General features: G+C 46.9%; 1 protein-coding gene across 1 annotated transcript in view; it reads left to right on the forward strand.

The window, feature by feature from the left end:
- LOC119387463 (potassium voltage-gated channel subfamily H member 8) overlaps window positions 1-14,510 on the forward strand; it is a gene marked incomplete at its 3' end in the record, with an annotated part of 61,392 nt that overhangs the window by 3,945 nt on the left and 42,937 nt on the right. Inside the window, 3 exon segments of the mRNA XM_037654856.2 lie at window positions 11,207-11,440; window positions 12,117-12,263; window positions 14,353-14,489. Coding sequence (XP_037510784.1) covers window positions 11,207-11,440; window positions 12,117-12,263; window positions 14,353-14,489 — 518 coding nt within the window.

The raw sequence follows: 14,510 nt of genomic DNA on the forward strand, positions 1-14,510 counted from the left end.
ACGACGAAGTGTGCCTCTTGCACAGCGCTTTGTTTACCGGGTGACAGTTTTTGGTGATTTTTCATGTTCCTCGCGTACCCATCGGTATTTTATTTGGCTACACTGGAAGTAGACTGGCCTGCACACCCTCCAGGCATGCCTCCGCCGTCGGCGGGCCCCTCGAGGAAACGGAACAGCGAACTCAGCGACGCCGACAGCGAGTCCACCGAACTGTATTCGGTGAGCAGTGACGATTCTGACGATGAATTCACCCCTGTTTACAGTCGTAAACCAAAACGAAGATCTATGGGTGCTTCACCAGCTTCAACCGCATCTACTGTGAAGTCGAAGGTGGCTTCAACGAACTACACCGTCTTATTTGTGCCTGTTACGCCATCGGACAATCTGAGACACCTGAATCGACAGACCATCTCTAGGAAACTCGAGCCTCTGGCTCCAAACGAAATCAAGGATGTTCGAGTCAACCCCCGCAAGAATGTCTTGGCCATCGACGTTTTACGCCAGGCATCTCTGATTGCTCTGACCAGGGTCACAGACTTCGATGGTATCAAGGTTCGAGCTCACCTTCCACTTAACAAGGACATGGTGGTAGGTGTCATATACGATGTCGACATCTCCATTCCTTGTGGCGACCTTCCAATGCTCATCAAGGAAGTTAGTGACCATAGCAACATCGTCCAAGTGTCACGGCTGGGCAACTCGCGTTGCGTAAAGATTGTCTTCAAAGGAGACATATTGCCATCCCACGTGAAGGTGGGACACTTTCGTCACGTGGTCCGTCCGTTTACACCAAGACCACTCCAGTGCCGTAAATGTCAAAAAATGGGCCATGTAAGCGGAGTTTGCAGGAACGTGGCGGTTTTCCTCCGCTGTGCAGAGCCACACAATGCGGAATCCTGCCGAGCAACTGCCCTGAAGTGTACCAACTGCCATGGACCACACGAAGCCTCATCAAGGGACTGTCCATTGGTGAAAAAGGAATGGAGCGTCATGAAACAGATGGTACGGGACGGCTCAACGCACAAAGAGGCTGCTGATGTGGTGAGAAATAGACAACGACGCTCGCGTCGGCGACGAAGGTCTAAGACTACTGCTGCCCAGTCTGGACGGACAACGCGACCTCCTACTCCGACAGGCTGTCAGACTTCTCTGAAGCGACAGCTACCACCACTGCCGCCACCACCACCACCGCCCACTGCATCTCAATCGGAGAGCCGGAAAGACGCAGAGGCTTTAAAAGCGGCGGCGGATGTCGCGTGGCCCTCGCTGCCACCACTGCGCGCTCATAAAGAGCCGATGCAGAATGGCCCGCAATGTACACCATCGTCCACAGATGATTGCCACGACAAAAACCTACAAGTCCTCGCTGTGTTGAGGTCTCTCGTGACCACGATGCGCACTCTCCTCAACGGATTGACCACTCCATCAGCTCAATGTGCTCTACAAGTTCTGGATTCCTTGGAGCCAGTCCTCGCAAGCCTTCTTTAACGCGTATACTTTTAGATAACCGCAGAGGAACCGATGTCATATTTCTCTGTTGTGACTGTCTGTGTGTGTGTGGTGAACACTGATGTGTGTGCGCGTATTACTTGTTCTCTCTTTCCTCCTCGCTCTCTCTATTCTTTTTTCTCCCCTTCCCCCTCCCCCCGTGTAGGGTAGCAAACCGGGTGCAACCTGGTTAACCTCCCTGCCTTTCCTTCGCTTTTATCTCTCTCAATTTCAACGTCGGAATGGTTACCTTGTGCTAAAAGACTTTTAGGGGCGAAGCTCCTTAAGGCGGCACTCGTTCGTCCCTCGTAGTCGTAGTCGTAGTAGTCGTAGTGCGTAACCAGTCTTACGCTTGAACCTCCAAGGTGGTGCCGGTGGGAGATTTTTCCTGTGCGTTGTTCAACAATAAAAAATTCGCAGCGTGCGCGTTAACTAAAAGCCGAATTCTTCTGTCTCTCATTCCCCATTAGCAGCCATTGGCATGTTCCAGTAGGAAACGTTAGTAGAAGTAGAAGTGTAAGTGTTAGCTAAAAGCCGACTTCTTCGTTCTCTCATTCCCATTAGCAGCCATTGTCTACCTCCAAGGTAGTGCCTGGTGAGATTTTTCCTGTGCGTGATTAAACAATAAAAATTTTGTTCAAAACGCCGTTGATTGATGAAATAAACCAACGAAAGACGCCAGATGTTTTCTAAAAGCAAAACGAAAGAACGCCAGATGTTTCTAAAGCAAAACGAAAAGACGCCAGCTGCTTAACGAAAGACGCCAGATGTTTTCTAAAGCAATGGTTTTCTAAACAATGAAAATTCACAGCGTACATGTAAAATTAAAGTGAGCTGCAAGTCGTCATAACTCATCGAACCTTTAGTATAAACGCGCCCGATCTCACGTCGGTGATGATGTACTGGGCAGAATGCACGGAAGATTCACGGTTTACCGATGAACCTCCGCAGCTTCGCCCACTCATCATCATTCACTCCGTGGATATGCTGTGATTTTTTCAGCACGATTTTCCTTGTATGTGGGTTGCTGACTCGCATGTACACTTCTGCGGTTGTTAACGCACTTCAAGTCGTAATCCCGCTTATCCAAGTGCTTGTAGAGTATAGAAGAGGCTCCCCGACCTTGTAAGCACACGGGACCCCGATTCGTTGCCATGGCGGTTGCACTCCGGGAGAGCTGGAAATATTAACAATTTCGTGCTTCTGTTTTCATGTCCCCTTCAATAAACCCGAGGTAGCTGAAGTTTTTTCGAGCCGACGCTACCTTGTGTCTCGCAGCCAAATTGCTGTTCCTTTGACGTATTAACGATCGTCGAAAAAAACGGACCCTCAGGACCGAGCCCGAGTGAAATCGCCTTCTCTATTTATTGTCTGCGCCACTGTGCGAATAGACAGTGAATACGAGGCTGGATTAACAAGGCTTCACTTTCGAAAGTGAACACATGCATCGGCCGACCGGCTTTCCTAATGATTTGCTCAGAATCAGAATTCGCTGGACTTTTCTCTCGCCAAAAAATTCCAGAGTCAGTCATTTCTGTGAATACGGGCCCAGTTGTCGATCTTTTCTGCCTTCGTCTCATTCCTATTCTGTGTCCACAGGCAAACGCGTTGCGAAATCGCGTCACTGCCTTCACTACATCGTATCGCTCGCAAAGAACTCGAAATTTCGCCTTCCAGTTTGAACCCATCGGTATGCACGGTCGATCTCGCAGCTCTAACGACTCACATTGTACGGACCTTTTCGTGTTTCGCCCACTGAACGACTGCGCAACATGTCAGTCCTCTTTGTACGTGCGTCGTAACCTTTTCCGTTTTCATTTCCTGTCGCTGCATTCGCTCACCGCCAGTCCTGCCTACAGGCATACCATCCGTCATTAGTGATAACATTAGGCAACCTTCTCGCCAAAATCGACCTTTATTTATTTTGTTTTTTTCCCTCTAGTTCCGCACGCTTTACCTCTTAGCGACCCGGATCTTCAGTAGTCTGCTCTTTATCAACGGAAGAGCTGCCTGCTTGCATGTATTCTTTGTTTGCGTTTTCTCTGGCCTATTCACATATATCCCGCTTCCCAATAACTGTCACCCACCTTTGCCACACCGCTATGCTTCTGATGTAGCGAGTCGTTGCCTTTCCTCGGTTACTTGTGCGCGTGGGTGCGCATCCTTGTTCCCGCTTTGAAGTACTCGTGTAATTATTTTATGTCCATGTTTGATTTCATTTTGTTCATGAGATAGAACAAGATGTTGGAGCACAAATTTGGCGCCTGTTCCTCCCTGGCTCTTGAACAGGCGGAACACACAGCACATGCTTATATGTTTCCTCTTTTGCCTTTCATCAGCGTATGAAGAACTTCCGACAGTTATGAAAAGTCAGCAGCGCGCGTCCCACCGCAACCAAAAGAAAAACACCGTTCATTACTGCGCTTGTTCTACACGCGCTCTCGTTGCCAAACAAGAGAAATATTGCAGTGATGTCACAGGAAAGAACACCCCCCCCCCCCCCCCCCCCCCCCCCCCCCTTCACCGCCGTCGTGCATACATCACAACTCCCCACTCCCCAGCCGTGTCTTACATTTTGTTTCCGCTTCTTCTTCCATTCGCCTGTTCTTAAGCTGACACGCGACTCGCCACAATTTGTCGAGTAATTCAGCTTGCATCATTTTACTTATGTTCTTTGCTTTCGTGTGCGTGTGTGTCAGTCTTCAAGGCATTCGTCCATCATGCGCGTCGACGTCGACGGCGTTAGCGCGTCCGTTCGGACAAGAAAGCTGTCGCGTCCGTCTCGTCAACCACCTTATACCCAGCGCCACCGTCTCCATGTGCCACATTTTCGTCAGCAGCTTTTTCGCTCGTTTTACGTCCTATCCATTCATTGTTCACAAGGCGAGAAAAAAAGAGAACAAAGAGGACAGCGTGTCATCAGTTCTAGCTCGCCACAAGTTCTCCCGCTCCTTTATTATTTCCGTTTTCTTTTTCTCTCTCTCTCTCTTTCGCTACCTCCGGCTCTCGACGGGATCCAGCCCAGCCGCCTAATGCATTGCATCATCATAGGTTTCCCACGTTCCTTCTGTTTATTAGGCAACGACGCATCATTTGTTTATTTTACCCTCACTGCTTTCTCGCGCTCGTCTCATCTCTCTCTCTCTCGCGCGCGCGCGCTCTGTCATTCCCAATTCACTGCACGCAATGTAGGGCACGCTTTTGTTGCGACAGAGTTACGCAACCTACCGTTGTACCTGCAACCAAAAGCACGGCACAAGTATTACTGGTGATGGAGATGCTCCAGACGATTGCCACGCGCTAGGCGCCCCACTGTCGGCTTCGATAAAACACGCGCAGCATAAAACACACACATTATATATATATATATATATATATATATATATATATATATATATATATATATATATATATATATATATATATATATATATATATATATATATATAATGTCACTGGCATTGCAGTGAAGTATAATTCCAGGAACGAGAAGGCGTGTGGATAACTGCATCTCTGCAAGTATAGGTCGGGTATGCAGGGGACAAATATTATCGTAAAAAATAAAGAAAAAGTGAGAGAACCACGGGATTCGAACCCTGGTAAACTGTGTGAATAATATGGTGTATCTATCACTCGACCACGATGTCGACTTATTTAGGGCCCCCACACGCGTTTGAATTTTGGAAACTGCGTCGCGGGCTTACTTCACTCACAACCCCCGAATTTCCATTCTCATTCAGGATACCTTGAGAGGGCAAGAAACTGTGAAATGTACGCACCGCAAATTTATGGCAGTGCCACAAGCGTGCTTCCCGGTGCCTCTGCGATGTCGCAATTGCCGTTTCGGTGAAGAATCTGTTTAGAGAAGTGCGTTTTTAACCAAATTGCATTGTGTCGACGGTGACGAAGAGGCAGATATGAGTGAGGCCCTGGGGAAAGCAGATAAAAGGCTTTTTTTTTCTTCATCGGGGAAGCAGCACAGAAAGAAAGAGGACAACACAGAACCGTGGTGCTATGGGTATAAATAAGAGCATTGGTATCGCCATCTTCCAACTGGAAAGAAGAAATAGGTTTAGATTTTTCGTGATTTTGACATCATAGGCCGCCACGATTCGAGTCGACATACGCACATAAATGTGGCAAGCGTTTGACGACATGCCGCTTAATGTTTTTTTTTAAACTTGATGTCTATGAGTACATGTCATGCGTGGTGCAAAAGAAAGACACTTGTCTCGTCCTGGTAACTTATTTTGATCACTTTTCACGCACCACAGCGTCACCAGCAAGTACGAATGACGAAGAAAAAAATGTTCGATGAAAGCTTACTTCAACTGTAGGTCATTTCATTTACATTAGACTTTTTTTTTTTTGCAGCTATAGATACAACTCAGCAGTTTACGTTTCTTGATCATCATGTTGGCGTCAGCAACTCAGGAACACGACGTTGAACTACAACCGTGGTCAACAAATGAAGCACTAGGGTTGCGTTTCGGGGAGAAAAATACGGAGTGGCTTCTGACTCAAAAGCTCATACTGAGTCAAAGGTTACAACTTTAATGTATCATTACACAGGCGAAAACGCCAATCCGATGTTGAAGAAACTACGCGACTTGCGCTGTAGTAGACACACGCGATAGAGCAAGGTGTTGTTTCGCTCCGCCCTCTGAAAAAAAAAAGTAATAGCGTGTTTTAAATACTCATCTTATATTGATCAATCATTAAAATATGGCGAGTGTGGTATTAGAACATTGTGTTAGCTGTAGTTTAGAAACTATTGCGTTCATGGAGCCCATTCGAGCACAGCTAAAATCCAAGCTATCTATTTGCTGTCATCTGAGCTCATGCACGGCAAAATATTTCGAGGCAGCCACATGCGGCTTTACTACCCTCCAAATCTGTTCCTCTTCTTGCTCACTAGAGGTAAATAGAAGAGCATTGTATAAAGATTGATTGTTGATTGATTGATTGATTGATTGATTGATTGATGATTGATTGATTGATTGATTGATTGATTGATTGATGATGATGATTGATGGATTGAGTTGATGTGAGTGAGTGAGTGAGTGAGTGAGTGAGTGAGTGAGTGAGTGAGTGATGTGAGTGAGTGAGTGAGTGAGTGAGTGAGTGAGTGAGTGAGTGAGTGAGTGAGTGAGGTGAGTGAGTGAAGTGAGTGAGTGAGTGAGTGAGTGAGTGAGTGAGTGAGTGAGTGAGTGAGTGAGTGAGTGAGTGAGTGAGTGAGTGAGTGAGTGAGTGAGTGAGTGAGTGAGTGAGTGAGTGACTTCAGCCATTTTAGCTGAGATTGATACCTATATCATATCCTGTACGTCTTATTCATTCACATGTGCTTGAAAGCACGTTTCATCAACTTCGATAAATTCGTTTTCCACAAATACAACTATGGCGAAAATGTGTCGTCACAGAGTGAAAAACATGCGGTGGAAATTAACAAAAATTATTATTAGGGAGTGTCCACGCAGTAGGTCTGGGTGAACCTGTAGAATCGCATGTCGAGACGAAACGCCTCAATAAGAACGACAAGGCTGATATTGGTCACTGGGGACTAAAAGCTAGGTGCGGAAGGGGGGAAAAACGTAAGTTTTGCGTGACCTAGATTTCGCGATACCTTGTCGGAACCAGTTTTCAAAAACGCACGATAAGCAGAAACCCTTTAGGAGAGTCAGAGAGAGGCCTAGCTTCTGACACGGAAACAAACAACTTCGCAGATGCTATCACGCTATAGTACACGCGAATCGCTGGCGTACTCCCTTGCAAGAGCCGACGCAGATTCTTTCACACACTTCGAAGGAACAGTTCGAACTGCTTCTGTACTCTCTGGGGACATTTTAAGCACAACGCCTTGCTGAAGTGCGTCGCTTCCATCTTTCTTTTTTTTTTTCTTGCGCTTTTCCTTTTCTGGTCTTCGTCTTTCTTTCATCGACATCTGTCTTGTTCGATTTTCCAAGCCTTGCTTTTTCGACTGCAGAGGGCCTTGCTCCAAGCCTTGTATTCTGTTCGACTTTTTTTTTTCCTCGGGCTGCAGCTGCTGCATCTGGCAACTCCCTCTCGTTTCCTGCTGCAGCCGCACAGCTGCGGCCAGGTTCCATGAACAGGGCTTGCACATACACATGTGACCGCTTGTAGTGAACTCCTTCCCTGCTTTGTTAAGTTTCGAGAGGTTTGTTTTCCTTGCCCTTTTTTTTTTTCGCCTTGTCCTTCTTTCTCGACTTGCCTTACGTTTCGCAACTTCATAATAAGTTTTTTTTTTTTTTTACTGTATACTGTTCAGAAGATTTTGGCACATTTGTCTAGCGCCGGCTACGCCTTTTCACAGATGATAGTATACGTTAAAGTTACAGCAGCTCTTCAATGCGTGCGAAGTCTACGACGTGGAAACTACCACCAGTTGGTGTCTCAAATCAATGAAATTTGTCATCACGCCGCTAATCAAGGACACGACATTGTTTTACAGTGGCTGCCGAGTAACTGTAGCATCAGCGGTAACCACCTCGCCGACGACGCTGCCCGATGTGCCCACGATGGAGCACCCACACTGTTCATACCCTTGTCAAGAGTAGATGCAGCTACAGAACTTCGTCGCATCGCGCATAATGCCACGCTTGCGCACTGGAATTCTCCGCTTCACTCCTATCGTCGTCCACAGAACCTTCAATCGTTATTCCAGCTACAATTGCCATCCAAGATTTCTAGACGTGACGCTACAATGCTGTGCCGTTTGTGGATCGGTGTAGCGTTTACCAACTCATTCAGCCATCGTATTGGCATGGCAGATTCATCCATGTGCGAAAGTTGCAACTGTGCAGAGACTATTGAGCATCTCTTGTGCCACTGTCCCCAATTTGATGAAGATCGCCGGACTCTCCAGTGTGCCTTGAATAGACTCGATGATCGGCCCTTTAATGAAGGAAAGATCTTAGGAGCCTGGTCGCGCAGCACATCAGCCCAGAAAGCCACACGAGCCCTCCTGCGGTACTTGAAAGCAACTTCATTGAAACTCGGCACTGTGTGTGTGATGAGAAATGTGTCTATCCTTCTCTCTCTCTCTTTTACTCCCTTATTCCCCCTCCCCATGTGTAGGGTAGCAAGCTGGACGCATAGTCTAGTTAACCTCCCTGCCTTTCCTACATTCTTTCTCTCTCTCTCCATCCCTGCCTTTCCTTTCTCTCCTATTCCTTCCTTCCTTCCTTCCTTCCTTCTCTCTCTCTCTCTCTCTCTCTCTCTCTCTCTCTCTCTCTCTCTCTCTCTCTCTCTCTCTCTCTCTCTCTCTCTATCTCTACAGCAACGAAAAGTTGCTGTGAAAGAAAACCGATATAGACCCCGAATTAGCAACCGCTGGCGCAAACATCTTGAATGTGCATCTCAAAAACGCGTACACACGCCAGCAAGGAACATACAACATTTCTTGTGTCCTCGCTTCTTGCACTGCCCATTCAAGATGTTTAACCAGTTCCAATTCGCCGAGGTGTCGATTCTTCTGCAACAGTTGGTGCGCACTTTCACACTGACCATTGCAGTGGCTCGCAGTTTGCTGTCTGATGAAAGGTTGTTATATTTGTAACAGTCAAAAACGGCTCCAATATTCGGTCCAACCTCAGCTTCTGTAACATGAAAAGTGGCTTCGAAACTTTTCGCAAATTAGAAGTTTTCAACGTAATTTTGAATAGTAGAATCATTCTTTTTTTAAGTCTCTCTGCACATAAATGTCTCAATGAATTTTCGCAGCACGAAATTCTTTCTTTAGAAATTACCGCAATGGCAGCTTTTTTTTATTGCCGTGACCCATTGAAACAATGCTATTTTTCAAAATAAAATGTAGGGACGTATTAGTCTACTTTCTTCTACTTAGAAGCAATGGCAATTCAGAAGTCTGTAAAGTATGTTACACCAAAGTTACAGATGTATCGTTTAAACCATGCCCAAAAACTTTTTTTTTCGTTATACAAAGGTGCGTAATACTAAATGTAACAAACTAAAAGCTTCGGCGTAATTTACCACCTTTCTTTATCGAAAAGCTTTGCCGCATCGTTATAAACACCCATGTCTTTTTCTTCTTTGCGTATCACTCAATCTTTATTGAAGAAAAAGATTCAAGCTCTTCGCGTCATGTTACCTTCTTTTTGCCGCAGGGCTCGTATCTTCATCTTGGGCACTCTCAATCTTCAGTGCATTCTTGCCGACGTAGTTAACGTCGCTTTTCAAAACTTGATGAAACCTTATCAATCTTCTTGAAGCTTAGCCTCACTTTCCGCGACACTGTCTTGTGCGTCTGATTCAGTCGCTCCATTTCTTCTTATCACTCCGCTCATCTAGCTCCCGAGCTTCATTTTTCGCGCTACTCGACAGCTTTGATTCTCTCGAGTTTTAATAAAGCGAAGCTTTTCCATGGCAACTAGGCCTCACATCTCATCGGCTGTGAAACGTCGATGTTAGGGCTGAGGAAACCAATGCTTAACTTGTCACTTATATTAATATTATCTGGGGTTTAATGTCCCAAAACCACGATATGATTATGAGAGACGACGTAGTGGAGGGCCCCGTCGCGGTGGTCTAGTGGTTATGGCGCTCGACTGCTGACCCGAAGGTCGCGGGATCGAATCCCGGCCGCGGCGGCTGCATTTTCGATGGAGGCGAAAATGTTTGAGGCCAGTGTACTTAGATTTAGGTGCACGTTAAAGAACCCCAGGTGGTCGAAATTTCCGGAGCCCTCCACTACGGCGTCTCTCATAATCATATGGTGGTTTTGGGACGTTAAACCCCAGATATTATTATTATTATTGACGTAGTGGAGGGCTCCGGAAATTTCGACCACCTGGGGTTCTTTCACGTGCACCTAAATCGAAGTACAGGGGCCTCAAACATTTTCGCCTCCACCGAAAATGCAGCCGCCGCGGCCGGGATTCGATCCCGCGACCTTCGGGTCAGCAGTCGAGCGCCATAACCACTAGACCACCGTGGCGGGGCAACTTGTTACTTATAGATGATCAAGTACGGCGTGATGAGAAGCGCGTGCTCCACGGCTAATGTGAAGCCGCACGCCAGTGTTGAGTCGAAATCGTGAAAATATCGCCCTAGTGAGCGTACGAATACACCTATTACTGCGTTTTAATTGCGTGCATCGGACGTTACGTAATGCCATACCGTTCAATGTCTCTTTTTTTTAATCTGTCAGCATGTTTCTTATCGTCGGTGCTGCTGCTCGAAGCCCCCTCTTTTGTGAGCACTAGTGCACGAGTGCGCATGTATGGGTTGAATGTATCGGATGAACGAAGAAAGGGGAATGGATTAAGGGCTCGTTTTTTTTTCGTTAGAGACAGCCTAATGAAACCGACAGACAATGAATTCAAGAAATGTATAGGAGACCTTATTTATAGTCATCTAACTGTATATTGTAGTCATTATGATATAAATTTAAGAAAATTAAAGTCGACGAAAAGACAACTTGCCGCTGGTAGGGACCGAACCTACAACCTCAGATAAAGCTTCCGATGCTCTACCAATTGAGCTACTTCGGCAGTCATCTTCCCGTCCACTTTATTGGGTATTTGGTGCATGTAAACCTGTTAATGTTATCCAGCTCCACTCGTAGCCATTACGGCAAGTGTGGAACACTTTTTTTTTTTGCCAGCTGGCAAATGTGTCGGCGCAAACCAGGCTCTACAAAACTTCTCTCACTCAGATTTGTTTCTTTTTTCGTTTGCAGACAGCAACTTCGTGCTGGGCAATGCACAGGTGCCGGCGCTGTTCCCCATCGTGTACTGCTCAGACGGTTTCTGCGAGCTGACGGGCTACCCGCGGGCGCAGATCATGCAGAAGGGATGCGCCTGCGCCTTCCTCTACGGGCCCGAGACCAAGGAGGATGCGATACGCGAGATAGACGACGCCCTCGAGAACAAGACCGAGCTCAAACTCGAGGTCATCTTCTACAAGAAAAATGGTTCGCCCCCCGTTTATACCTCTTTGAAAGAGTACGACTGCTGAGAGGTGCTGCGAGCTCGAATTCGCATGGCACTATGGCGTACCTCTGTCGAATTTGAACGTTCTCCTCGGCCCTCTGTTTTGCAGCAGCTAGGTGGCACGAATATCTTTATTCTCAGGCCGTTTTACGCCTTTTACGTGAGAACGAAGACAAGTCTCCCTGTCCAGACGTTGGTTATATGCTAAGTATTGCCCTTTATCGGCCACAGTATATTTTATATCGGTTGCTTAAATGTCAAATAATGTGCCCCTTTCATTTCATCGATAACTCAACCTCTCGCGAAGTTATTTGAAAGCTTCAGCGCGCCTTGTATACTCGGGTGTGTGCGACGGCTTTTGCGTAATACCGGCCTATAGAATGCAAATATGAGTTCTGTAAAATCGTTCAATCGAAAATGTCGTTTTCATTGAATGTCATTAGAAGGACAGGAACTATATGATACTACGAACAAATGCCACTCATTGCAAAATGACATCGATTGCGAAAGAGATACAGATTTGTCTTGTGATATGTGTACAAAACACTTCACTACTAACATTGCGGAAACGCAGGCAAGGAAGATGCAACGCGTTTTATGCTTGGCCTCCAAACTGAGTCCTGTGGTGGTAGTGACTCTTCGATCCTTGATTCGTAGGAAGCCCGTTCTGGTGCCTGCTGGACATCGTGCCCATCAAGAACGAGAAGCACGAAGTGGTCCTCTTCCTGGCATCGCACAAGGACATCACCAAGTCCAAGATGGCCGAGATCGAGACGGACGACGCGGACGAGACGGCCGAGCTCGGTAAGATCGCACTACTGCATATATACGATGCTGTAGGAGATTGGTCGGGTTTAAATGCCACATAGCAGCGACTCGACTACACAAGCGGCACAGCGAAGGGCTTCCGCCTAATTCATAGATATGGTGGGCCATTTAGTAAGCTCTAGATCAATATCCGCTTGTTCAGGTAATGACTACCTAACTGAAAACAGCGAACAGGGCTGCACTCTACCGGCGATATTTTTAAATCTCTGCAAATATTTAGAAGTGTGGACACGGTACCCAGCAAAACAGCATATATGTCTTATCGCCCAAGATAATTAACCATCGAAGCATGAACGCAAATGATTCATGCCGGTATCGCGTAAATGTTTTCACCTATCAAGGTTCGACGCTATTGCTTTCGGGAAACAGATCGACCGGCAAGTGAAGTGCCGAATAAAAAAGCGCTTACAACCGACCGCAGATGCTTCAACATGAGTTAATTACATCCCATGACGTTCCAAACCCAGCAAACGAGTTGTGACAGACAATGCATTAAAGTGTGTTTCGGGTTAAATTTTTGCCACTCGGGGTATGCTTTAACGGCATTCTTAGTACTCGGAACAAAAGCGTTCTTTTGTATTCTAAATTTTTTTGTCTTTTCTCCCAATTCAATGTCAATTGAATTCAGCCTGCTCAACCTCACGGTATTTCCCTCACCTCCGTCTTTCTCTCTATCACTCTCATTATCTCCCTCTCTATATGTCTCTGTCAATCTATGGCTCTTAAATATCAGCCCACTTATTGTGCATGTCAAGCACCATTCTTATGTCAATTGAGTTTCTTCTTCCGCTTGTCTCCACGACACAAAACAGGAACTCGAAGCGAATCTCACAATGCATGGACAACGGCACAGTCACGCACAAAGATTGCACGTGCGACCTAGGGTTAAGCATCTCCGAAGAAGCTCGTCGGCGGGGTCTTAATGCCGGTAGGATATAGATCGTGCCATACCTCCTGGCCTGTCCCTCATGCCGCGCTAGGATTCGTCCCCTGGGCCACATTCGTGTTTATTGGTACGCAATCACCGGATAGCCTGGAAAACCATTGAAAGCTGCATTCGTTGCGGTCGAACTCTAACCTTGTCCCGGCGAGCAGTTGCGCTGGTTAACACCGCCGGGACCAGGTCGCATCCCTGCCGACGTAAATATCCATATACGTCAAGAAAGATATAGGAAGCGCGGTCACACAAATAAAAGATAGTGCATCGCATGGCGTGCAACCAAAGGTGCCTGTGGGAGCTGTTGCCACCACTGCAGTGAAGCCTTGTTCTTTTATATTTCGCTTTATATTCGTTCTGACTCATCATCACTGCCGAGACTTCCCGCACTGACATTTTTTAAAAAATACGGGGGATGCTTCGAAATTTCTAAAAATGTGAAAGCGGAAACCTAGTTGAAACTATAGCGATGTTGAATGAAGCGCCGAGCCTACGCGGTGACCTATAGTCATCGTGCAATGCAGTTGTCGAATTGTGACATCAGCGCAAGAACCTACAGCCTAGCAAGCAGAAGCAGTCAAATTGGGCCCGGCTCCGACTAGAAGCGAACGCGACTCGCGCGTGTCTCTTCGCCTAGACCATGTATGGTTGGCAGGGCCATCGCCGTAGCACCGGTGTGGGACACGCGCCTCGCCCTTCTTCGCGCCCCTACTGCACTGCTGCTCACGCGAACGCCGCAAACACGAAGTGGACGAAGTAGAAGCGCCGCTCGTGCACTCAACGCGCTATGTTTTAGACCGCATTTTCTGTGCCAAATGTACAACAAAGCGACGTATACACCAACTTTACTCTCTAGGTGCATTTCTTATGTCTGAGCTGATCAGACATGTCTTACCCGCGACGGGACAGGAAAGTTTGTCTGTTTTTCTTTGACAAGGCTTTCTACCAAGAACTCGCTATCGCTATTTTCCTGGGCTTACAGACAGACACTGGGACACTGCCGGCATACGCCGACTTGTTCTGTGTTGATGACCACGAACTTGCTAGCATTCGTTACAACTTCTGCGTTCGCACACACGAAGTTCTCGTAGACGTGCGTGTTGTCGGCAGCATGAAACAACTGCGCAGATGCAAACGGCAACGTGGATCTGGAGGGCTGCGTGCAGAACAACAACTACCAGCGGCGACGGAGTCGGGCGGTCCTCTATCAACTCTCGGGTCACTACCGCCACGAAAAGAAGATGTCCAAACTCAAGCTCAACAACGTGAGCACTTTATCTTATTTC

This window comes from Rhipicephalus sanguineus, chromosome 3 (genome assembly GCF_013339695.2).
Source record: "Rhipicephalus sanguineus isolate Rsan-2018 chromosome 3, BIME_Rsan_1.4, whole genome shotgun sequence".
Classification (NCBI taxonomy): domain Eukaryota; kingdom Metazoa; phylum Arthropoda; class Arachnida; order Ixodida; family Ixodidae; genus Rhipicephalus; species Rhipicephalus sanguineus.